General features: G+C 40.3%; 2 protein-coding genes across 7 annotated transcripts in view; one reads left to right on the plus strand and one right to left on the minus strand.

Moving 5' to 3' along the window:
* DGKK (diacylglycerol kinase kappa) overlaps positions 1–13,390 on the plus strand; it is a 100,636-nt gene extending 87,246 nt beyond the window's left edge. The window contains exons 19-28 of the mRNA XM_011386170.1: positions 1,299–1,395; positions 1,629–1,736; positions 2,392–2,505; positions 2,847–2,981; positions 4,138–4,298; positions 4,886–5,027; positions 6,087–6,173; positions 9,709–9,819; positions 12,080–12,203; positions 13,314–13,390. Of these exons, the coding sequence (XP_011384472.1) occupies positions 1,299–1,395; positions 1,629–1,736; positions 2,392–2,505; positions 2,847–2,981; positions 4,138–4,298; positions 4,886–5,027; positions 6,087–6,173; positions 9,709–9,819; positions 12,080–12,203; positions 13,314–13,390 (1,156 nt within the window). The remainder of the gene's footprint in view (positions 1–1,298; positions 1,396–1,628; positions 1,737–2,391; positions 2,506–2,846; positions 2,982–4,137; positions 4,299–4,885; positions 5,028–6,086; positions 6,174–9,708; positions 9,820–12,079; positions 12,204–13,313) is intronic.
* Positions 13,391–22,947: 9,557 nt separating this feature from the next.
* CCNB3 (cyclin B3) overlaps positions 22,948–23,811 on the minus strand; it is a 64,750-nt gene continuing 63,886 nt past the window's right edge. For all 6 annotated transcript variants that reach the window (XM_023526494.1, XM_023526493.1, XM_011386165.2 and 3 more), the window contains exons 11-12: positions 23,433–23,563; positions 22,948–23,210 (exon numbers count right to left, since the gene is read on the minus strand). In XM_023526494.1, coding sequence (XP_023382262.1) covers positions 23,138–23,210; positions 23,433–23,563 — 204 coding nt within the window. In that variant the 3' untranslated portion in view covers positions 22,948–23,137. The remainder of the gene's footprint in view (positions 23,211–23,432; positions 23,564–23,811) is intronic.

The following is a 23,811-nucleotide window of genomic DNA, read 5'->3' on the forward strand; positions in this document are numbered from 1 at the left end:
AAATATTTGTCTACCCCAGGTTCTAAAATTTTGCAAAGTTTTCTTTTAAATCTTTTCTTGTTTTAGCTCCTACATTTAAGTCGATAATCACACTGAGTTAATTTTTTGTATGTTGTGAGGTAAGGGTCTAAGTTCATCTTTTTGCACATATATGGATATCCAATTATAATAGCATTATTTTTTAAAGCTGTTCTTTCCTGTAATGAATGATGTTGGCACATTTGTCAACAATCACATAATCATAAATGTAAGGGTTTTTTTCCTCCTGGATTCTCACTTCTGTTCGATTGATATGTGTCTATCTTATACAAATACCACACTTTCTTGATAACTGTAGCTTTATAGTTAGTTTTGAAACTGAGAGATGAAAGTCCTCCAACTTTGTTCTTCTTCAGAATTGTCTTGGTTGTTCTAGTATTTTGTATTTCCATATAACTAAATTCCTATTTTTATAGATAAGGAAACTAAAGTACCCAAATAACTTATGGTTTTCAACAGAGTCCAATAATTTTGTGCTAGCCTTCTTACATTGTAAAACTCATGCCCTGTGGTGGCTCATTTATGTGGCTCTACTTTAAAAGCTTATAGTAAACTCTAGCCAGTCTTTCTAGTGGTTGTAATCCACCAGCCTGTTTTCATCAGAGATCCTACAATCACCAGGACCTTGTCCTTGCCACCCTTACCCCAAGTCTCCTGATACCCTTGCCTGTCCTATATTCTCTCTACTTGGCTCCTCTTCTACAATCTACCTAGTAAATTTAGCTCTATTTTATAGCACTGAATTAGTGTTTGATATACAGATCTTAGAAAATCCCTCCACTTTGTCAGAAAAATTATGCTTCAAAGAAATTGCAGTCTAAGAGTCATATGTTTCAAATGAAATTGATTCCAAGCAACTGAAATCTTGAGCTTCTGGAGTGGGAGTGGCACTTGCCAGGGTAGCTAGTATCTACAACCAGCTTTGCTCACAGCTTTTTATGAATAGTATTTTCTCAATATTGCCTATCTCTGCCAAGTCTGAATCAATATCAGAAGCAAGAAAAACTGGCAAATTTACATATTGATGGGATACTGAGGCTTTGAGGGGCCCAGAAACCCATTTCAGCATGTGTTTGCATGGGGATACCAGTTACACCACTGTAGCATCCCCTCTTGTGTCCAGTTTCCATTCAGTATGACTCCTCTCTTTATGAAGGCACATGAGGAATAAAATGGTGTTCCCTCTTGCTTTTCTTCATCCATTCATTTTTATATTATTCACCATATGGCTGCCTTTCTCTACCCTTATCTCTCTGTAGTAGCCGCCTTAAGAACAAGATGTGGTATGGCCTCTTGGGAAGCAAGGAACTTTTGCAACGCTCTTATAGGAAACTTGAAGAACGAGTGCACCTGGAGGTTAGTGGAAAAAAGGGTTATCCTTTCTGGGCATAGAAAAAGGAAATATCATGACTTTAGGGATCAACTTTCCCTAGTTCTCCCCAAGCTTTAACTCACAGCTCACTCACAGCTCATGGGAGAAAGGCATGAAGATAGATTTCTATTTTATGGATGAGAAAATAATAGTGTGAAGAGAAGATAGAGCTCTTTTCCCATCTTTGTAAATGTCTCTTCACATTGGTATCTTTCAGTGTGATGGAGAAGCCATCTCCTTGCCAAATCTGCAAGGCATTGTAGTGCTCAACATTACCAGCTATGCCGGAGGCATCAACTTCTGGGGAAGCAGCACAGCAACCATGGTGAGTATGGAACAAGGAACGGGAGGGAGAAAGGTTTGGACCCTCTAAAGTTCTCTCAGAAAGGAGAACTGGACTGACTGGAGTAGGAAGTGGACAATGAGGGAACATGAGGTGGTCTGGGAACCTTTATTAGTAACAGCTGTATAAGCAGTTTTGAAAAAGGCAATTACCATTTCAGAGCACAAGAATCAACCAAAGACCTCCCTCAGGATCAGATCAATTCTTAAGTATTGTCTGGACTTTGAATTTTCCACTCCTCAGGCCTGACAGATCCTTGAAAGGTTACCTAGGCCATGTTCTTTTCTCCAAAGATGTCTATAGATAAAACCTGGGAAATTAGCCATGGCCCTTTTCCTCTGAGCTCACATAAGAAGGCCATGAGTCTAATTGGAATGGCCTTGGGCATTTATGATGCTACTTTGGACATGGAGGGAACCAGCTGAGAGCTGTGATCTCCAAGGGGGCTAAGAATTATGATCTCAGTGCCCTTGTCCTAGATTGGCTTTCTGACCTCATCTTTCTCCTTTTAAAAATTAGTAACTCCACTCTTCATGAACTAGAAAAATTTTCACCAGGAACCTTCAAAGCATACCTGCTTGTGATAGAGATGGTGTAGTTTCTCAAGGGGATATATGACATATTTCTTCTACCTCAGGAATATGAGGCTCCTGCAATAGATGATGGGAAGCTGGAGGTAGTGGCAATCTTTGGTTCCATACAGATGGCAATGTCCCGTATCATCAACCTGCATCATCATCGCATCGCCCAGGTAGTCAGGGGCTGAGCGGGCACCAGGAGGGGGCTGAGCTCTGTGCCTACAACCTAGGGTATAGGGTAGTCCCAGGAATTAACTGGGAATAAGAGTGTTAGGGTAGAGGGAGGCAATTATCTGGTGGGCAGCAAGGTGGCTAAGGTTGGAGACAGAGGTGGTAGGGACTGAAGGAGCAAAAAGTCCATAGATAGTTGTTTTCTCCCTGAGATAATCTGATTCACATCCTTAACAGTCCTGTTTCAGATATAAATAAAGCCATGACTGTGGGATTATCAGATTGTTCTATAGTAGATGCCTCATTTTTCTCCCCCATTCTCTCTCCTCCTCTTCTCTGGCAGTGCCGTGAGGTGATGATAACCATTGATGGTGAAGAAGGTATTCCAGTGCAGGTAGATGGGGAGGCCTGGGTTCAGAGGCCAGGCCTTATCAAGATTAGATACAAGAATGCTGCCCAAATGCTGATAAGAGATCGGGTAAGAAGATAAAGGCTTGTCTTGAGTTCCTACATTGTCTCATCTACAGTTATCACTTGAGTACTGAATATTTCAGTCAAGCAGAAACTCTCAAAGGGATGTCTGAATGCTACATGCATCAGGATCACCTTGGGTGCTTGCTAGAAATGAACATTCTTGGTTTCTACACCAGACTCATTGAATCAGAATGGGAATGGGTAGTTCCTGGGAACTTGCATTTATAAACCAGGCCCTGAGACATTCTGATATATACTGACATTTGCAAACCACTGTCCAAGAGAGTGAGACAAGGAGCTCCCTCCTGTAGTTTTAGACAAAGTTGTACTCCCTCCACTGCACATAGAGCTTTAGCCTCTGGTGTGTATGGAGAAATCTGCTCTTTCAATAAGAGATTCTTCATTGAATATGGTCTTTAGGTTCCTCTACGGTTCCTTAAAATGCTGCATTCACAAATGTCATACACTTCAGCTAAATCATCTAAAGCTAGAAAGGAGCCATTATTGATCAGATGTTCAATGCTTGGGGGCTTTATTCCATTCTGACCTGAAGACAGTCCATAGAAACAGCAATAGAGGGGAAGTCTAGTTTATAAGCTGCCTACTTTGTGCTGGGCACTTTACATATATTCTCTAAAGTAGGTCCTCCAACAATCCTATGACATAGATACACTTACTAACATTTTACAGGTGAGGAAAATGAGGACCAGAGAGGTTAAATAATTTGCTAAAGGTTATATAACTAGTAAATGATAGAAGAAAAAATCAAAATTAAATACGTCTAGTTCTAAAATCCATCACAACATATTACCTAGATTTGCCAAAGAAAGGATCATGAAAGGTGCTCCACCATTTTTATTGATAATGATGCCCTCATATAGGAGTCTCTGTAAGGCAGACATTTGTCTAATTGAAGCATGTTGTCCCAAGACTCAACATAGTATCGATAACAACAAAAACCTAAAGTACCTAGTATAGAAGAGACATTGAATAAAATAATGCATAGATGTATAGGTGTGTAAGTTGGTATATGGGGGAATGGTTGGGCCTTCTTTCCCCTTTACTCACTATACCCACAAATATCAGACTCACAGACAGCTCTGTCACATGCCATCTTAACTACAGTAAACATTAGGATCTACCATTGTCTTCATCTCCAGGACATTGAGAACTCAATGAAAATGTGGGAGTGCAAGCATACTGAAATTCAAGCTGCCTCTCAACCCCAGCTGGACTCCCGAAAATCTCAGGGTATCCTCTCTGATGAGGAGTCTGCCCAGATGCAGCACTTAGCTCAGCTTGCAGAAAACCTCATCAGCAGGTAAGTGGATTAGACCAGATACAGGGCTGGGAATCCTAAGAAGGGATAGAGAGAAGCCAATTTGTGTCTATTGGCTACTGGGGAGCCTGGGATCAGAAAAGGGTCTTACCCAGAGCTCTGAAGATTGACAGGGGCTCTAACAATCCAGGCAGAAATGGTCTTTATGCTTGGCAATAAGCCAATTTGGACCTCTCCCATTAGGCCCAGAGATGAATTTTGATCTCCTCCTGCTGCCCCAGACACAACAGGACTAAGAATGTTTATCCTTGCTCTTAAATATCAGGAGGGCCTTGGAGTTCCTGGTGTCAGCTGCCCTTCCCTAGTTTGGTCTCCCACTCTCCCAAAGAACCCAGTATTTAATACAGGTGATACAAGGATGGACAAAGGTGAATACCTAGAGAAGAGTAGAAACATTTTTTGGCATATGTGGCCACATATAGATGAGTAGAAATAATAGGATGGAGTAAAAAATCCAATTTGGGTACCCAGGGCTTTCATTTCTATTCTTATCCCAACCCTCACCAGCACCCCAGGCCAGAATTCCTTCAGAACTCTAGACTCATCTATCTGTCCTTGTCTTATTACAGACTTACTGACCTGAGCAAGGTCCACCAGCATGTGTCTGTCCTCATGGATTCTGTGAATGCCAGTGCTAACATCCTGAACAATGTATTTTATGGCCAATACAATGGCAACGAGGCAGGTGCAGCTTCCTGTACTCTCATTGAGGTAAGAGGTGGAGGGGCAGATGAAGGAAAGGAGTCAAACCAAATAAGAAAAGGAATGAAAGGGAAGGAAGGGGAGCTGAAGGCTATGTGGAAAAACTGGGAAAATGATATGTCAGGAAACTGGTGGATAGAGTGGAGGGGAAAGCACGTAGGTATTCCTTGACTCGTTACAGGTCCAGAGGACTACTGGGGAAATCCTATATCAGATTTCATCAGCCTGAGAGCTAGCCCTCTTCCCTGATAGCCATCTACTACACTGACCTAAGGGGATAAATGGCAAGTGAATGGAGAGAAATTTGGCCTTGGCTCTTCCTCATCCCAGGTAACCTGTTAAGGTGACACCTGTCATTGAAACCTGAGCTCCAAGCTTCCCTGGTTTCCCTCTTGAAGGAAAGGTCCAGATTAGGATACTTAATGTTAAATATGCTATCCCATGACTTCACCCAGATTTAAATTGCCAGATTTGAAGGATGCTTTTAAAAAGTAACTTCAGTGTTAGGCAAAAGATACAAAAGAGCCACATATAGGATCAGGGCCTCCTAAGATGCGGGTTACCTATTTATTTGGGGCCAGATCTTAGTTGGAGGAGGCCTGGAGCTCAAGGCCTAGAATTTCAAGAAGAGAGCTAGTTGGGCCTAACTTCACCTATAATGGGAAAAGGACAAAGACAGAGGAGTTGTTGGTTAGCAAGCATGCAGTGGCTGGCTTCTCTGTGGGAGGGTAGGCCTTGGCTCTAGCCCAGCGGCAACAATTTACTCTCTGGTTTGCTATTAGTATTTCCCTATACCAAAAGTATTCAATCAATGATGCCAAATACCAAGTTGTGCGGTGTCACTTCAAAGGACACACCAATACAGCTACAGTGGTTGACAGCTGGAGTCAGTTCTTATTGGTTGGTACCCATGCTGTACTAGTTGTGCTATATTTCGAATACTTTTTCTACAGCCATATCCTACTAGCCTGCTCCTACCCTCCCACAGAGAAGCCAGCCACTGCATGCTTGCTAACCAACAACTCCTCTGTCTTTGTCCTTTCTCTTCCTTTTTCTTTCTTCTCTCAGACTCTAAGCAGAAATGATGCAGCAGATGTTACATTTAATCTTAAAGGGCTCTACAATGACACCAAAGCTTTCCTGGATGAAAACTTGGTGAGTGGAGGGGGTTGGAACAAGGGAGGGCAAAGTCTCCCATCTGAAGATGGTCATGGTCTATGCTTGGTTCTAGGACACTGGAAGACCTGTAGGAGCATTTTGTCCAGGTGCTTACCTGGCAGTCTCTGCTGTATCAACCTCACCCAAGGTTGTCACTGATTGTATCACTTCACAGGTTATGCTAACCTATAGGGACTACCATATCCTTGAAGAAAAGTCTCCCCCTCTCCTGGGTCCAGACCGGGCCAGTCAAAAGTAGGTTGTTCTCATTACATATAAAACAGCTTCAGTAGAAAAGAGTGAGTTCTTTTGAGCTGCTCTGTATCTCCCAAGTATCCACATACTTCTCTCACCATGTGGAAAAACAGTATAGAATAGTGGGAAAAGTTGGGGTACTCTGTTCAAATCCCAAATCTGCCATTTACTAGCTGTATTAGTTCCCTAAGGCTGCTGAGACAAAGTACTAAGCCCTGGGTGACCTAAAACAACAGAAATTTATTCTCATAGTTCTGTAGGCTAGAAGCCTGAAATCACAGTGTCAATGGGGCCATATTCCCTCTGAAGTCTGTAGGGTAATCCTTCCTTGCCTCTTCCTGGTGACTTGTTGGCAATCTTTGGTTTCCTTTGGCTTGCAGATGCATTATTCTCATCCTCCATCTTCACACGGTGTTCTCCCTATGTCCCTCTGTCTTCAAATGGCCATCTTCTTATAAAGATACCAGTCATACTGGATCAGAGGCACACCCTACTCATCTTAAAAACTAATTACATCAGCAATGACACTATTTCTAAATAAGGTCACATTCTGAGGTATTTGGGGTTAGGATTTCAACATATCTTTTGGAGGAGAGGAGAACATAGTTGAAACCGTAACACTAGCTATGTGAAATAACTTCACCTCTCTGGATCTCAGTTTCCCTACCTACACAATAGGAATTGCAATCTCTACCTCTCCAGGTTGTTGTGAGGATTAAACAAACTTGTATATTAAGTGCCTAGCTATGCTTGGCACATAGTAGCAGCCTGATAGATGGTAAATTTTATTAGTGTTAAGAAAAATAGTCTGAGGCATAATTGAGTATTTTGCAGAAGGCAAAGTCCATAAGCACACTTGGTGAGTGTGGCCTGATGAGTCAACTGATGATGACCACTCCATTTTTGGGTCCTGTTTAAGGCCCTGAGGCAGATGCTGTTCTTGTCTCTCATCTATGGTTTATTTGAAGAAGGGCTTCTGAGTTGATATTTCAAGAAGTATATTTTCCTCTTTTCCATTTGCACATCTAATTGGCACACTGCACAGGCAGCAGAGTGGCGAAGGCAATCAGGTCAAGCTGTCCCAGCACCTGAATCTCAAGCTAGAGTCTTTCAGCTTTAGACTGTAGCAACAAACGTACCTTCTAAACATAGGCAAACTCAATGGCCTTGCCAGTTTGGGCAGCAGGAAATATGGGAACTTGACCTCTCATTGTCACTCAGGCTTTCTTGAGGCTCATCCCATGAATATTGGTTCCTGCCAGCCAAAAGCCCAAATTGAGTACATAGCATTCTTAACAAAGGAACTGGTAAAGAACCACACATATGCACATCCAAATGAGACCACTGGGCAAGAGGCAGCTAACTAAGAAAGACAAAGTTTCTCCAGAAAGGCTATGTCATAGAGGTAGCATGGAGATAAGGCTTATTTCATTTGGGTGTTGTTATTCCTCATCTTGAGGAAAGAGAGTATGGAGCTTGGTTTTGGCAGAGGGATGTAGACTTATGAAGTAAATGCCACCCAGTAACTCCCACATCCCTTATTTGGCAACCTCACTTATGCTATGGCTAATGATGTGTTGGGACAGGAACCAAGACATAACCAACGAAGTCCTGAGTCAGTTTACATATTTACCTCAGAGAAGAGTCCTGGACAAGGTTTCCACTGGAGCCAGAAGGACAGGAGAATAGAATACAAGATTCAGGTTCACCCACCTATTATTTTTCAGAGCCTAAGTCTCCAGATGCCAAATAAGAAGTCATTAGGAAGCAATTTTATTCCTTTCTGGTTATAATTAGGAATCATTTTCCAAAGTCCAAATTCTTTTCTTTTCTGTGCCTTTGGGTTTGACTACCAAACCCCTTTTGAGCATTGCTGGTAAGCATGCCCCTAAGGACTCCTACCCCTTCCCCCATTACCTTGAAGTGATGGCCATTTCTACCTGATACCCATTCTCCCCCATCCCACTGCCATGGGCACATAAATGTCTGTGCATCTGGGATACCTGTTACTGTCCTAAATCATTAGTTGTAAGACAAAATCAAGAGATAATTTGTCAGCCCTGACTTGTTTCTCTCTCATATCCCATCCTGACTGGCCATCACCTTCAACCCCATCCCCTATCCATTTAGCTGCCACCCATTTGTGACAGTAGGCAAGGCTCTACTTATGGCTGGAACATCAAGTGGCCCATGCACAGCAAGAAGCCACATAAGGGCCAGGTTGAAAGTAGAGCATGCCAGGGAGGAGAGGTGAGGCCAAGTAAGGTGGACTGGAAAACATGTTCGGGATGAAAATATCAGCATGCATTTGTTCTCCCAGTTCACTATTTACTGAAACATAAACTATGTCATCTTTGTCTGAATTGAAGATGGTCCCAGGATAATGCATTTTATGTCTCCCATGGACTGAATACAGTTCATACTATGGGTGCTGGGGGTTACTAGAGAATGCTTAAACTGTGTTTCCTGAACCTGTGAGACAAACCATCTGAAACTCATTTCTTATTGAAAGTGAAGAGATATGGGCTAAAGCACAGACTGGGGAGGTAGGCCCTCTTTGCCAGAAAAGAAAATTGAGCCAATCTCTCTCTAGCCCTCTCCTTGTTTCACAAAGCAGCCTTCAAATTATAATAGCTGTGTAATAAAGATCCTCTCTCGTCCCCAGAATCTGGCCATTTCACATATTCTTTCTGGGACTGTGTGGTATAGAGGATAGGCTATAGAGTTAAACAGATCAGGGTTCTGTCTAGCCATGTGATTTTGAGCACTAAACTTCTTTGAGTCTGTTTTATCACCTATAAAATGAGACTAGTACCTTATAAGATATTATAAAGTTATTGTAAAGATGGAATGAAATCATGCATGCACAGTGCCTAGCATGCAGTATGTGCTCAAAAATTGGTAGCTGTTATTTAGGGAGACACTTAGATATCTCCAGGGACTTTTAGAGTCAAGGGTAGGACACTTATCCTAGACCCTAGGCTGCAGGGGTATAAACTCAGTGTTAATTTACACTGGTCAAAGGGCCTTTCTTCCTACCAAATTGTGAGCATGTCTAGTCCCAAGGAAAGCCATACAATCTGATTGTTTCCTGGGTCTCCCAATTGAGAAAAAGATCTCGCTACACTTTTCCATGACCCCAAGGCCAAAAGAGATGCAAGTTGCCACCCTACGGTCTCATGGCCACTAGCAAGGACTGGGGTCGGTGAGAGGGCAAGAGTCTACGAAGGCAGAGTACTAGGCATTGGACACTCACTCTCTTTCTTGTCTTCACCAGCTGAGAAATGCTGAGGATAAGGCTTTACTGCAAACCACCCTGGATGCCATGAATAAGGAGTTTGAAAAGCTATCTGAGATTGACTGGATGAATTCAATCCTTGTCCCCGAGGTGTGTGATCTGGGGATTGAGAAATAAAGGGGAAGAGGAATTCTTCTTTGTGCTTTACCTTCTAGTGTGGGCCAGGGCACAGTGACTGAATAGCAGAGAGGGTCCAGTTGTGGTTTTTGGATTGAGCTTAATGGAAGCTCCTCCTCCCAACTCCTCATCATAAGTAGACAGGACAAGGCAGAAAGCACACTGAAAAATTACATGACCATAAAAAAATGACTAGGAAGAAGAACCATTCTGTGGCAGAAAATGATTGGGAAAGAATAAGCAAGATTGTTTTTTTCTGTGCTGTTCTCCTGGCCACAATTACCCCTCCCTGCTTAGTAGCTGCATGATGGCCATACCAGCTGCTTACAACCAACCTCCGTTCTATATGGTTGATTCTCAGGCTTTACTGGTGGTTAAATCTCCCAAATATCACCTCTCTCTGCTGCTTATTATCCATTCCCCTCTGGGAGGATAGAAGTATCTCCAGTGCCTTCCCCTACCAGATGTGTGGCTTAAAAGACAATCAAGCATGGTAGTAGTAGCTACAATATACCTGTAGAGACGCTGTCATTTTTGGACAACTCTGAGCACTTTCCTGAGATCGAAAAATAGTCCTACATAATAACTCAAATGACCCAAAGATGTCCAACTATCACTAGGTAAATTATACCCTTTATGGTCTGACAGGGTTTTTCCTTAAATTTTCCCACCATGGAATGGCTCATTTCAAACTGTAGGAATCCCTGGCTTCCTTACTCATCATACCTGTTTTCTGGCTCCATACACCAATTATATGCATGTGAATAAGCCATATAGGCATGTTTGGACTAATACAGCAATCAGGTTACCAATTCAAAGAAAAAGCCATATACGACTTCAGGTCTTAAAGGATTTAATAACTTTCTTATCTGCCTTTGCTGACGACTTTGCTGCTCTTGATTTGTAGCCCTCTGGGGAAAGGAAACATGCTGGTATGCAGAAAAGGAAGCAAACTCTTCTAGCACCCTGTTTCTATTATTACTCAGTTCAGGTATATCTTACCAAATCCCTGAACTATGCTAATGGACTGGATATTGAGAGAAACGATGAAAACCATCCATGGCCTGAGGTCTCAGTATGTGAGTCTGCCTGGCCTAGGGCATAATCTCTTTTCTGAGCTTTGGTATTCCCATAAAGATGAAGAAGTAAGGCTCTAAATAAGGGCAGAGTGGATTGAAAGAAAGCCAGGAAGGTGTTGCTCATTCATTCATGACATTATTGCTCACCTTAAGGCCAGAGAAGATGCAGATCCACTTTGGCGGGGAAAAGCAGGATGAAAGTCAATTATTCATTGTGCTTTCCAAGGCTTTAGCTGAGGGGCAAGGTCCTGTGGCCTTCCTTTAGGTTTCTTCTGAAAGGCAATTCTGATGGCCTTTGTATGTAGCCTAGAGGAGACAGGATAAGTAGGGGTCAGAACAGGAAGAGGAGGAACACAGTTTTATACTCTTCTTCTAATAGAGGGGATCAGAGGTATACATAATCTTAAAGAGAAGAAAATCGCAAAGTTTCTTGGAATGTGTTTGACTAAACTTTCTGGCAACAAAGTTAACCTTAGGGCACTGAGACCAGTAGTGAAACAAGCATGCTTTAGTAGAAGTGAGAAGACTGGGAGGCTGAGCTGGAATTAAAGAGCCTTCATGATCTGTATAGTAGAGAACCCACATTCATAATTAAGAGCTATGTATAAAGAACATTCTTTCCATTCCAAACAGGAAATTGGGTGGCCTAGGTGGCAAATTCTTCCCTATAGGAAGGTATTTGGACAAGGGAGTGAGCTGGGAATCACCAAACCATATGTCTGAAGGAAGGGGTGATTTTTTTCTAATTCATGCAAAGGTGCCACATGAGCTATCAGTGACTCTAGCAATTTTACCTTACTAATCCCTAGTTGCATGACCTCAGGTGACATATTTTACCTCTCCGAGACTCTGCTTCCTCATTTCTACAATAGGAGTGATAATATCCACCTTGCAAGATTGTTTTGGGGCTTATATGAAAGCATTTATTAAAGCATCTAGCAAGGCATCTGACACAGAATAGGATATTAGTAAAGAACACTTGCCTTCCTAGCACATGGGATTAGTGGTTAGGGGTGTCTCCCTCACCTGGATAGATAGCAGATCTGCCTGCTTTCTTCAGCCATCCTCGTTCATCATCTTGCCAGGCCTCTTGGAATTGTTTCTGAATGTTAAGCAACTAACATTTTGACCTTCCTCTTGCTATGGTTTCCCAGGAAAAATTTTCAGACACTGACAGTAGAAGCCTCAGATTGAAAGTTAAGTTCCCTAAACTGAGGAAGAAGAAACTAGAAGAGGAAGATAAGCCTAAGTCATGCCAAAGAGTCCAGGATTTTGTTGGTAAGTCTCCCCCACAGGTATAGGGGTTACGAAAACTTCCCCAGTAACCCTGGTACCTCCCAAGGACCTAAAACTCCAATTAGAAATGTCCACAGATATTGTGGTGACAGAGGAGGAGGCTAGTTGGGAGCCGGCCTTAGGTAATGTTAAGCAGTTCCTTAGACAAGATGAGTTAGAATGTGATATGGACACTGTCAGGGAAAGAACCTGAAAAGGAACCCTGCTGTGTGGTCTCTGTGAAATAGACAGCTGAAGAGAAAAATGATAATAAGCAGTTACTTTTCTGCTCCACCCATTCCTGTTATAGGTTGATAAAGTATGACACAGTAGTCATACTTAGATCTCTCTCCTAGTCAAATACAACTACAAGCTTTTGGTCCTGAAAGCAGTCTTATTTGAAATGGATTGACGGTATCAGTGGTGGGCACCTATAGGGTCAGGACAAGGTTTCGTTACCTTTCTAAACGTTTTTATTCCTTGTTATAGTAAGTCCCTGGAAATACAAAATTTGTATGTTGTATTATTGGAATTTTGGTTCCATCTCTTCTTCAGAATTGGACTTATTCATTATTAATACGTCAGTGGAGCTCAAAAGAAGGTTCTCTTAGAGTTGTCAGTTATGCCAATTCTGATGTCAATGGTCTCTTCTAAATTTGGCCTAGACAACCAGGAAGCTTGAAAGATATAGCAATAGAGCGCATGGGGGAAAAGGGATGGACAGTGGCACTTTGTTTTTGAAGAACTGAGAGTTTGCACAAATGCCAAGGGAGAATCTCCTAGACCAAGCTTTCTCAACTTTGGTCCAATGGGTTTGATTCCATAAGAATCTGCCATTTGAGAGACCATGGTGTTTGAGAGTCTTTCTGAAGACCTTGAAGGGGTCAATAGCAGTTCTATGGATTATCAGGTTCTGAGAACTCATCCCATTTGTGTTTGGCTCACATGGTATCAACTGGTTTTCTTGGATTGTTCAGAGGTGGTTGGTACAATAGAAACAAACCAGTCTGTCTCCTAACAGAGTCTTTGTTTGTTCTCTTTAGGGTCCATATATTTGGGCATCTGGCAATATGCTAGATTCATTATTTCTATACTTGTTTTTTTTCTCTGAAGGAAATTTGTGGCATCGCAGAAACCGTGAAGATGAAAAAGATGATGATCCTCCAATATCATCAAGATCTCAACTGTAGCCCTTGAAAGCTGGATGGAGAGGCCACAACATTTAGAATTATATTTCAAAAAAACTCTCAAAACCTTAATATAGGCTAAATTATTTCAGAACATGAGCTCCAACAAGAAAATCTCCCGATTCTTTACACTAATACATTTTTCTTGGACTCAATCAGGTCTCCATTGAGGTTTATATCATCTCATCGGCCATATTCTTGTTCTTATTTAACTTGCTCAGTTGTCCTTCTCTTTGTGCACCTTGTGCAACTACAGTATTTAATTGGAATGAGCTCTTTATGAATGCCTGGGATCTACAAAGGATTCAAGGGAGTTCACCTCTTCAGGGAATTTGGGAATGGTTTTCTCTAAGTAGCAGAGAAACAGTTGATGTTAAGGAATGAATAAAATAAATAGCCTCAGGGAGATGAAGAGAGGGGTCAGGATAGCCAGGCTTGATTGTCTTTCTCTCTCAATCCTGCCAGTTGCAACTTTCAGGAGTTCTCTTCTAGTTGGCTTATTAAGATGAGAATGAGGTCCTGAGGGCTTGTCCACTTGCCTATTACAGTGATCACGTGAAATCTTTCCTTGTAGATGTGATGACTGCTCTCTCTGCAAATTTCGTTTTTCCATGTGTGTATGTATGTCTTTGCACATGTCCAGATGGTGCTCTGGCGGCAACCATACAGGCTCCCCTCCTCCTGCCTTGATTCTAGCCTGCATGCTTCCAACATTTTCGCTGGATTTTTTAACTAAATGTTTTGCCACTGTGCTGCAGTATAGATAGAGACATAAAGATGTATATATTATATACATATAATATTATATATATTTTTTAAAGTTGAAAATACAACTTGACCTCTAAGTGACCCTATAATTTATTGTGCTAACCAAGAAATCCTTCCCCACCCTGATCCCATCCCCTACCCCCATTATCCTACATACACACACATATGCCTCTACCAACTGCCCTAGTTCTTGGTGGAACTTCTAATCTTTTGGTGCATTTTCAGCGTCTTTGAAGTGGCTGGAATATACCTATAGCCCAGCTGATTCTGACGCACCCTTAAATTTCTGAGCCAGGCCATGGAAATGGAAACAAAAAACCAATGCCCTAGAGAAGGGAGCTAAGCTGGCATGCTGCCTTTTTTGCTCTATTTGTCCTGGATTCTACATCAACAACTACCCCAACCTGTGTTTTCTCCTTCTTCAATAAAAAGACTATATGAAGCAACCAGGCCTTGAGCTATGATTTAGATGCCTAAGCTAAGGACTGCCTGACAGTCAAATAACAGCCTAGGCCCTTGCCCACGAGCTCCATCTTGGCCTACATTTTCTGGACATGCTGTTGGGTAGTCATCAAATCATCTTCAAATTTCCCATCTTGCTCTTTCACTTGAGTACAGAGGGACATTCAGAGTAACCAGAAAGAACATGGGCCTGGGAAAATAGAGGCTAAAAGCCTCCACTCCTCCCATGGTTCTTCTGCATTTCTCATGAAAATAAATAAATAAAACTAGGCCAAAATTGCTCCCAACCCCAATTAGCATTTTTTAAATGCCCACTCCCAGTCAGGCAAATCTAATCAAAACTACAGCATCCAGAGAGGTTCTCTCTGAACTGCCTTGTAACCCCACCCACACCCATACCTTGAGGTAAGTATCCCGTCCCACTTATTAAAAAGAGAAAAAAGCTAGAAAACTGGCCTCTCCCCACTTCTCAAACTTAGTGTGCTCAATTACCTGATTCAGTCCAATGGAAGGTTCATTGAGGTGCACAATCCAGACTCCACACACTGGTTCTCAACTCTGGAACTTCACCAGCCTAGCCCGCTTAAACCAGCCACCTGTGTTCCACCTCTGCAAGGCTGAGGAGAAAAATACTACCAAGGGGATAGTCCCCAAATGTCTGATTACTGTGCCAAACAAACCAAAAAGTTATAGGTCTACAACTTCAGAAGAATGTTAATGGAAAAAGATAAAACATTTAAAACTTATTTAAGCATCAGCATATGTTAACTTACTATACACATCTGAGTAGAGAGTGTGCTGTTGCTGTGCCTTTGGCTTTCTCTGCATCACTCTTCCCAGGAGGAGGTATTAGATTAAATAACAAGGTCGCCAATGCAGCCTGACTCGGCTCCTCTGTGGCTGTACACATTAATACCTGCACACATGCTCACTCACAGAGTTGGGAAACAAGTTGCATTTTTCTCAGATGAGTCTTTTCTAAAATGGAAAATTTCCAAACGAGCAAATTTAATGAAACAGAAAGAAATCCAAGGAGAGGGTAGTCTTATCTTGGCAGCGCCGAAGCAGGGCTGGGTCTTGTAATTATTTTTATCACTGATGATAATAAACTATAATAGGACTCCATCTTTTGTGCTTACTTTGCTGACTTACTATACGTCTTTGTACACTGTAATACTACTGTTTCTCTGTTATACCATCTGGATCCCCTTTCACCTACCCTGTCCTCCCACCCTTACTCAGAATGATATTGAACAAAAACACAGGGATTTAGGGCTGGAGTCAACTCATGGAGCAAAATTAATAGGTGATGAGGCCCAGGATCAGACGTGGCTTGCTAAATCACTTGGTTACTTCCTAAATTGCTTAGTTACCAGTTGCTTCCCAAAAAGCAAGACAGCTTGCTGAGTACTTGTTCTTATATGCACTAGTTTGGAAATAAAGCAAGTGGTGATCTCTTTCTCAAGGGAGTTGGCTTAGCCTCTGGATGCATAAGCTCCTTTCAGGACTTCATTATTAACTACTTGTAGTAATACAATTGCTTGAGTGGTGGGACCAGACACCAAATATCCATCTCAATTATGTTCAGAGAAGCCATTAAGAGCCAAAGTTCTAGGGTTTGGTTGCATCTTTGGTAGCACTTTCTGAGAGATTGGTTGGACAATTCCTGGCCAGAACAGTGGGGAAGGAGAATACCAAGAGACTTGGACTACCACCAATCATTTCTGGTGTCAATATTACAGGTAGCAGCGATCAGTCCTCCAAAAAGGGTCTGCGCTGTGTCCAAAAGGCAGGGGAAGAATAAGGAAGAGATTTTCAACTTAATATTAGGTTAAAGGTTGGTCAGAAAAAACATTTGGGGTCAACATTTCTTCCCTCAGTACACAAGTAGGACAATTTTAGTTTCATAAGAGGTAGAAACTAATTCCAAAGCAACCAAACCCATTAGCACCATTCCATCCTATAAAGGACTTTGGTTGGCCATATGGTTTGTGGAACTGCATCTGTCTATTTGTCTGCTAATCTGTAATCCATATTTTCTCTACTGTTTTTTCTTTCCTCAGAGGCTCTTGCAAATAAACAGCAGGGCCAGGGGATGGTTGGCGGGGGAAGCTGAGATAGTTATGGGGTAACAGAAAAAAGCAGAAAGACAAAATCCACAAAGTGTGCCTATTCTCCTCTTACAAAAAAAATGGAACACCAGTCCTCAAAGTTAATGAAATTTTGCTTAAAATATTTTAATAAATGGACAAATATAATCAACACCAGTGTCTCATCATTTACCTCAGCATGGGGGGAGTTGAATGATGGTGGAGATGGGGGATGGGCTTGGGCGGCATCCAAGCTCTGAACAAGCTACATGCATGTAGGAATGGCAAGTGAAGGAAGACGGCAACAGCACAAGCCAAGAATCTTCATCAAGGGATTTGCCAAAAATGTTCTAAAATCTCGCTTCAACTCAGCACAATCCTATGGAGAAATAACTGCCAACATAATTGTTCTAGAAGCCAATTCTCTGCAGAATACAGATTTCAATGAAATGAACTAGTCACTGGGGAGGTGAAGTGATGCAGAGGAATAGTCTACATCGCTAAATAGATGCAAAAATGCAAAAGGCACCTTGAAAAACTTTTGACAACACAATCTGTCCACCTAACATATACATTACATACTCCTCACCCCTCCAGAAGGGTTTGAGGTGGGAAGGCATGTTCTGTTCAGATGCAAAATTGGTGAAGCCTGGGATCTAAAATTGTTCAACATCTGCTTTACTAACAATGACCCTGGGGAGCCAGTTATTAGTCACATTTAATAGGTGGGCAACTGAGGCTGATTTAGACCAGGATTCCACAAAATGCTACACCAGGGTGAGAACTCAGATCTTCTAAATCCTTAACTATCTAATACTAAAAACTGAGACAAAAAAAGGAGTGACTTTCAGGACTACATTTCAGTCTACCCCCATAAAACCATATTCTGAGGCTTTATGAGGGAAACAGCCCTGTTGCTAACAGCTACCACCAGGGTGGGCTCTGTAATTCATATTAAGAAATTTAGAATATATCCTGTAGGCTAGGGAAGTATTGTCAGAATTGAATTTGTCTGTTTTTTAAATTACAATACAATAAAATTGCCATTTTGGGGAGAGTGTAAAATTCAGTGAATTTTAACACATGTAGATCTTTGAGTAACCACCACTATCAAGATACAGAAGTTTTCATGGCCCCATAAATCTTCATATCATTTCTCTATAGCCACACCTTAACCCTACCTCTAACACTGACTTTATTTTCCTTCACAAGTTTTTTTCTTTTCAAGAATGTCATAGAATATGTAACCTTTTAAGACAAGCTTCTTTAACTTAGCCTTTCATATTCCTTCAAGTTAACATATGAATCAATAATGTTACCTTTCCTTGCTGAATAATATTCTATCTTATGGATCCATCCATTCACCCATCGAAGGAAGTTTAGGTTTCTAGTTTGGGGCAATTATGAATAGAGCTGCTATAAACATTCGTATCCAGGTTATTGTAGTCACTCCTGTAGGATAAATACTCAGGAGTAGGATAGCTAGGTTATATGGTAAACACATGTTTAACTTGGTAAGAAACTTCCAAACTGTTTTCCAGAGTGGCTGTACCATTTTGCATCCAAACCAGCAATATCTAGAGCTCCACTTGCTCCACATCCTCACCAGCTCTTGGAATTCATTAATTTTTATTTTAGCCATTCTAATAGGTGTTTAATGGCATCTCATCATAGCATTTCCCTAATAGCTAGTAATGTTTAACATCTTTTTATGTGCTTATTTATCATACGTAAATCCTCTTTGGTAAATTATCTGTTCAAATTCTTTTCCCTTTTTTCTAATTGGGTTTTAAATTCACTCATCGTCGAGTTTTCAGAATTCTTTATATATCCTGAATCCAAGTTCTGTGCCAGATATGTAACTTACAAATATCTTCTGCCAGTCTGTAGTTTATATTTTCATTCTCTTAATATCTTTCAGAGGAAAAGTTTTACATTTTATAAAGAACAATTCATCATTTTTCCTTCTATGGATTGTGCTTTTTGTGCCATATCGAAGAATTCTTCCTCTAACTCAGCGTTTTTCAACCACTGGTCACTTTACCCACTGGGAACACTGAACAATATCTGGACATATTTTTGGTTGTCACAGTTTGGGACGGGGGACATGCTACTGGTATATAATGGGCAAAGATCAGGGATGCTGCTAAATATCCTACAATTCACAGTAAAGTTCCCATGACAAAGAATTATCTGGCCCAAAATGTCAATAGTGCTGCTGCTCAGAAACCCTGATTTAACCCCAGGTCACAAAGATTTCCTCTATGTTGACATCTAAAGGTTTTACAGTTTATGTTTTAATTTTAGATCTATGATTCATTTAAAATTATTTTTTGTATAACAAATGAGGTTTAGATGAAGATTCATTTTTTGGCATATAGATGTCCAACTGTTCCAACACCATGTATTGAAATGACTGCTTTTACCACTGAATTGTTTTTGCACCTTTCTCCAAAATCAAATAGCCATAATTGTGCAGGTCTATTTCTGGACTCTCTATTCTGTTACCCTGTTTTCTGTGTCTGTCTTCTCCCCACTACCATATTCATTACTGTAGCTTTATAGTAAATCTTCAAATTGGGTGGTGTGATTCCTCCAACTTTATTCTTTTTCAGAATGGTCTTAGCTATTTTAGCTCATTTGCCCAGGCAAATTTCAGAATCAGTTTGTCAATATCTACAAAATAAATCCTGCTGGAATTTTGACTAGTATTGAGTTAAATAATACACAGATCAATTTGAGAATTGACATCTTTACTCAGTTGACATTTCCATTCCATGAACATAATGTCTCTCAATTTATATGATTTATTTTATCAGCATTTTGTAGTTTCCACCAGATTTTATAAATGTTTTATTAGATTTATACCTAAGCATTTCATTCTGGGGAGCTATTATAAATGGTACTTTAAAGTTTGGATTTCCTTGTGCATTGCTAGGAAATAGAAATGTAATTGATGTTTTGTGTGTTGATCTCGTGTTTTGGACCTGGCTAAACAAACGTATTAGTTCTAGTTTTGTTGTAGATTCTTTGAGATTTTCTACACATATAATCATGAAATCTGCAAAAAAATGTCAGTTCTATTTCTTCCTTTGCAGCGTGTATTCTTTTTCTTTTTGTCTCATTGTACTGGATAAGACTTCTAGTATAATGTTAACAGGACTGATGAAAGTAGACATCCTTGCCTTGTTCCTAATCATAGAGCAAAGTATTCAGTCTTTCATCAAGTATGATGTTACGTGTAGATTTTTGGAGATGGTCTTTACCAGGTTGAGGAAGTTTTCATCTATTCTTAATCATTTGTATTATGGATGAATGTTAAATTTTGTCAAATGCTTTTTCTGCATCAATTGATAAGTGATTTTCTTCTTTAAACTGTGAATATGATTGATATCCTGAACATTTTTAATATGACATTATAAAACTGGTTGCTTAAAGTATATGGAAAACATTTATATTTTTGTTTTAGTGGTCAATATGATTTTCAGGCCACATGTTTCCATCAGCTTTCTGTGGGCTGATGGCTCAAAGTCAGTTCAGTTCTCAAATCCTTTGTAGTGTTATTCATGTGTGTGTGTGTGTGTGTGTGTGTGTGTGTGTGAGACACAATGGTTAACCTAGAACCAGAGGTGCTGTGTAATTTCCAGAACTTCTAAGTAATAAACCTTGTCTCTTTCAAAGTTTCTTTACAGTCATTGCTGATGGTGTCTTGCAATCATAATGAGAAATACAAGGGCTGGTCCAGCCACAACACTGGTAATCAATAGGCTGAGACTGACACAAAACACATGCTTAGAAAATTTAATATGGTTAAGATGACAACATTCCCCAAATTGACCTATAAATTCAATGCAATCTCTATCAAAATCCCAGCTTTCTGTTTAGAAATTGACAAGGTGATGCTAAAAATCATATAGAAATGTGAGTAATCTAGAATAGCTGAAACAGCCTCTTGAAAAGTAGGAATGAAGTTGGAGACTTCACATTTCTTGATTTCAAAACTCATTACAAAGCTACAGTAATCAAAGTGGTGTGTTACTGGCATAAGGATAGACATATGGGCAAATGCAATAGAATTGAGAGTCTAGAAATGAGCTATCACATTTACAGTAAATAAATTTTCAACAGGGGTGCTAATATTTTTTTTCAACGAATGGTGCTGGGACAACTGGATATCTACATGCAAGAAAATAAAGTTGGACCCCTACATCACATCATATATAAAAATTAATTCAAAATAAATTTAAGGCATAAATATAAGAGCTAAAACTATAAAACTACTAGGATACAACATGCGGGCAAATCTTCATGACCTCGGATTAGGCAATGGTTTCTTAGATATGACACAAAAACAAAAATATTCAAAAAACTGATAAATTGGACTTCAAAATGTTAAACTTTTATGCTTCAAATAACACTTATCAAGAAAATAAAAAGAAAATCCATAGAATCAAAGAAAATATTTGCAAATCATATATATGATTTATGAATATATATGAAAATATATAAAGAACTCTTTCCACTCAATAATAGAGACAAATGACCCAATTACAAATTGGCAAAGAATTTGAATAGATACTTCTCCAAAGAGAATACTCAAATGGCAAATAAGTACATGAAAATAAATCCTCAACATCATTAACCATCAGGAAAATGTAAATCAAAACCACAATAAGATACCACTTCACACCCACATGGATGGCTATAATTAAAAGATAATTACAAGTATTAGAGAAAATGTGGAAAAACTGGAACTCTTATACACAGCTGGTGGGAGTGTAAAATAGTGCATGGTCCAGCAATTCTACTCCTAAGTACATACATAAGAGAAATGAAATATATGTCCATACAAAACTTATAAATGAATGTTCATAACACAATTATTCATAATGGCCAAAAAGTAGAAACAACCCAAATTCCCATCAATTGATGAGTGAATAAACAAAATGTGATATATCCATTCAATAGAATATTACGGCAATAAAAGGAAATCCCATCAATTGATGAGTGAATAAACAAAATGTGATATATCCATTCAATAGAATATTACGGCAATAAAAGGAAATGAAGTATGACACATGCTATAACATGAATAAACCTGGAAAACATTATGCTAAGTGAATAAAGCCAAACACATAAGGCTACACATTGCATGATTTAATTTATATGAAATGTCCAGAATAGGCAAATCTATAGAGACAGAAAGTAAATTAGGGTTTGCCTAGGGCTGGGGGTGGGAGGATAGGGTGGAATAGGAATTGACTGCTAATAACCTTTAGTCATCTTGCAAAGCAGTGGAATGGGGCAAGAGGGAACCTAAAGATATCTAGTCACCAAGGCAAAGCAACTTGGGATATTAAGTAGGAAATTTACACAAACGGTAAGAAAGCATTAAGATATCTTAAGGGTGCAACATGCTCTCTCTCCTGTCCCTAGTCCATCAAAAATGGCGATATGACCAGACTAGCACAGGGGGTCTGGGGCCAGAATTAGGGAGGTATTTTCCCTATAACTTCTCCATTGACTGCTCCCGCCATCAGATATCCATCCCTAGGATCGATATCCAAAATATTTGATGTGTGTGTGTGTGTGTGTGTGTGTGTGTGTGTGTGTGTGTGTGTGTGTGATCTCCTTAAAGCTTTATTAATGAAAGACTGGGCAAGCGGTTGATGCTTGTGTTCATTTCACATCTCACTGATTTCACAGGTGGAAATTTCTCCTCTTGACAGAAGATAAAAGCCAAAAGAGATTTTAGCATGCCACTCCAAGCAGGTTTTTCAAGTTTAGATTCTAAAAAGCTGCCTAACCATGAAAGCAGGACTACATTTGGGTGAAAATCCTGATCCCCATCTTTTTGTCATCTAGGAAGAAGCAAAGAAAGCAAGCAACCTGAGATAGGAAACAAAAGGTATTGGGTCCAGATGTGAACACCATGCCTGTCTGTCAGGTAGGGGTCTCTCTCCCTAGACTGGGCACCTCCCCACCCCACTCATAAGGATTCTCTTTCTATAGACTCGTCCATCAATTTACACCTAGCTTACTTTCTCTTCCTGTGAAAGCCTCCAAACAGAGAAAGAAACCAGATAGACCCTGAGGCACAGACTTTACTAGGCAGGAGAAAAAAACATCCTTGGGCTATGTATGGGGCTCCTAATCAAGAAGAGGGGAGTTGAGCCATTTTAACAACAAATATTAATTTTTTATTAAATTTCAAAACAAATACTACAATAATTTCTTCTCTTTCATAAAAAAAACTTAAATAATTATGACACTAACAGTTTGAGAAAAATCAAACAAAGAAAGCAGAAATGATGAAAAGTGATCAAAAGTGATCAAAAGACAAATTCAAGGACAGAATAAATACAGACTATTTACATGTCTGCCTGGCCCTGGTAGCTGCTGCCAGAGTTCCAAACCCTCAGTCTCAGAATTAGCAAGAGTTCAAAATCTCCTCCAGCTTCAGCATGTCCAAGGGGGGGATTCTGGTGACTTCAAAGAAGACCCTGTAAAAGGAAGAGTTGTCCACTCAGTGTAAAATAGGCCCAAACAAGGAAGTTCCATGGAATAAGTGGGACATAGGGCCCTTGGTTCCCTATCTTGCTTCAACCATGGAATAGAAAGTAAAGTGAAAAGAACCTCAATATTTCTTTTCCCTCAAGTGAAGCTAGTCTGGGCCTTTCCGTGATTGAGCACAAACCGAACCTCAACTGGAGCCCGGTACTTACTCATGAGAATACTTGGAAAGCACAGTCTTGAACCTATCGCAAGAACGCAAAGTCAGCAGGATGTTCAGCTGCTTGACCAAAGGGTGAATATCAGAGGTCTTGTAGCCACTGTAATACTCCAGGGTAGGAGCCTGGAAGAAGCAACACAAACAGTGACTTTTACAACAGGAAGCAGCCCCTTCTTCCATCTGTACTATCTCAAATCCAAACTTCTTATCCATGGTATAGAAAGGGAAGATAATGAAACATTTCAAAGAGTCATACGGCACAGAGACAGACCAATAATTATAGGGTACTACCTAAAAGAATAGATTCCTGCCACAAACTAGTGGCATCCATACATATGGATACTATATCCATATATATGAATTGAATATTA

The sequence above is a fragment of the Pteropus vampyrus genome, unplaced genomic scaffold, assembly GCF_000151845.1.
Source record: "Pteropus vampyrus isolate Shadow unplaced genomic scaffold, Pvam_2.0 Scaffold970, whole genome shotgun sequence".
NCBI lineage: Eukaryota > Metazoa > Chordata > Mammalia > Chiroptera > Pteropodidae > Pteropus > Pteropus vampyrus.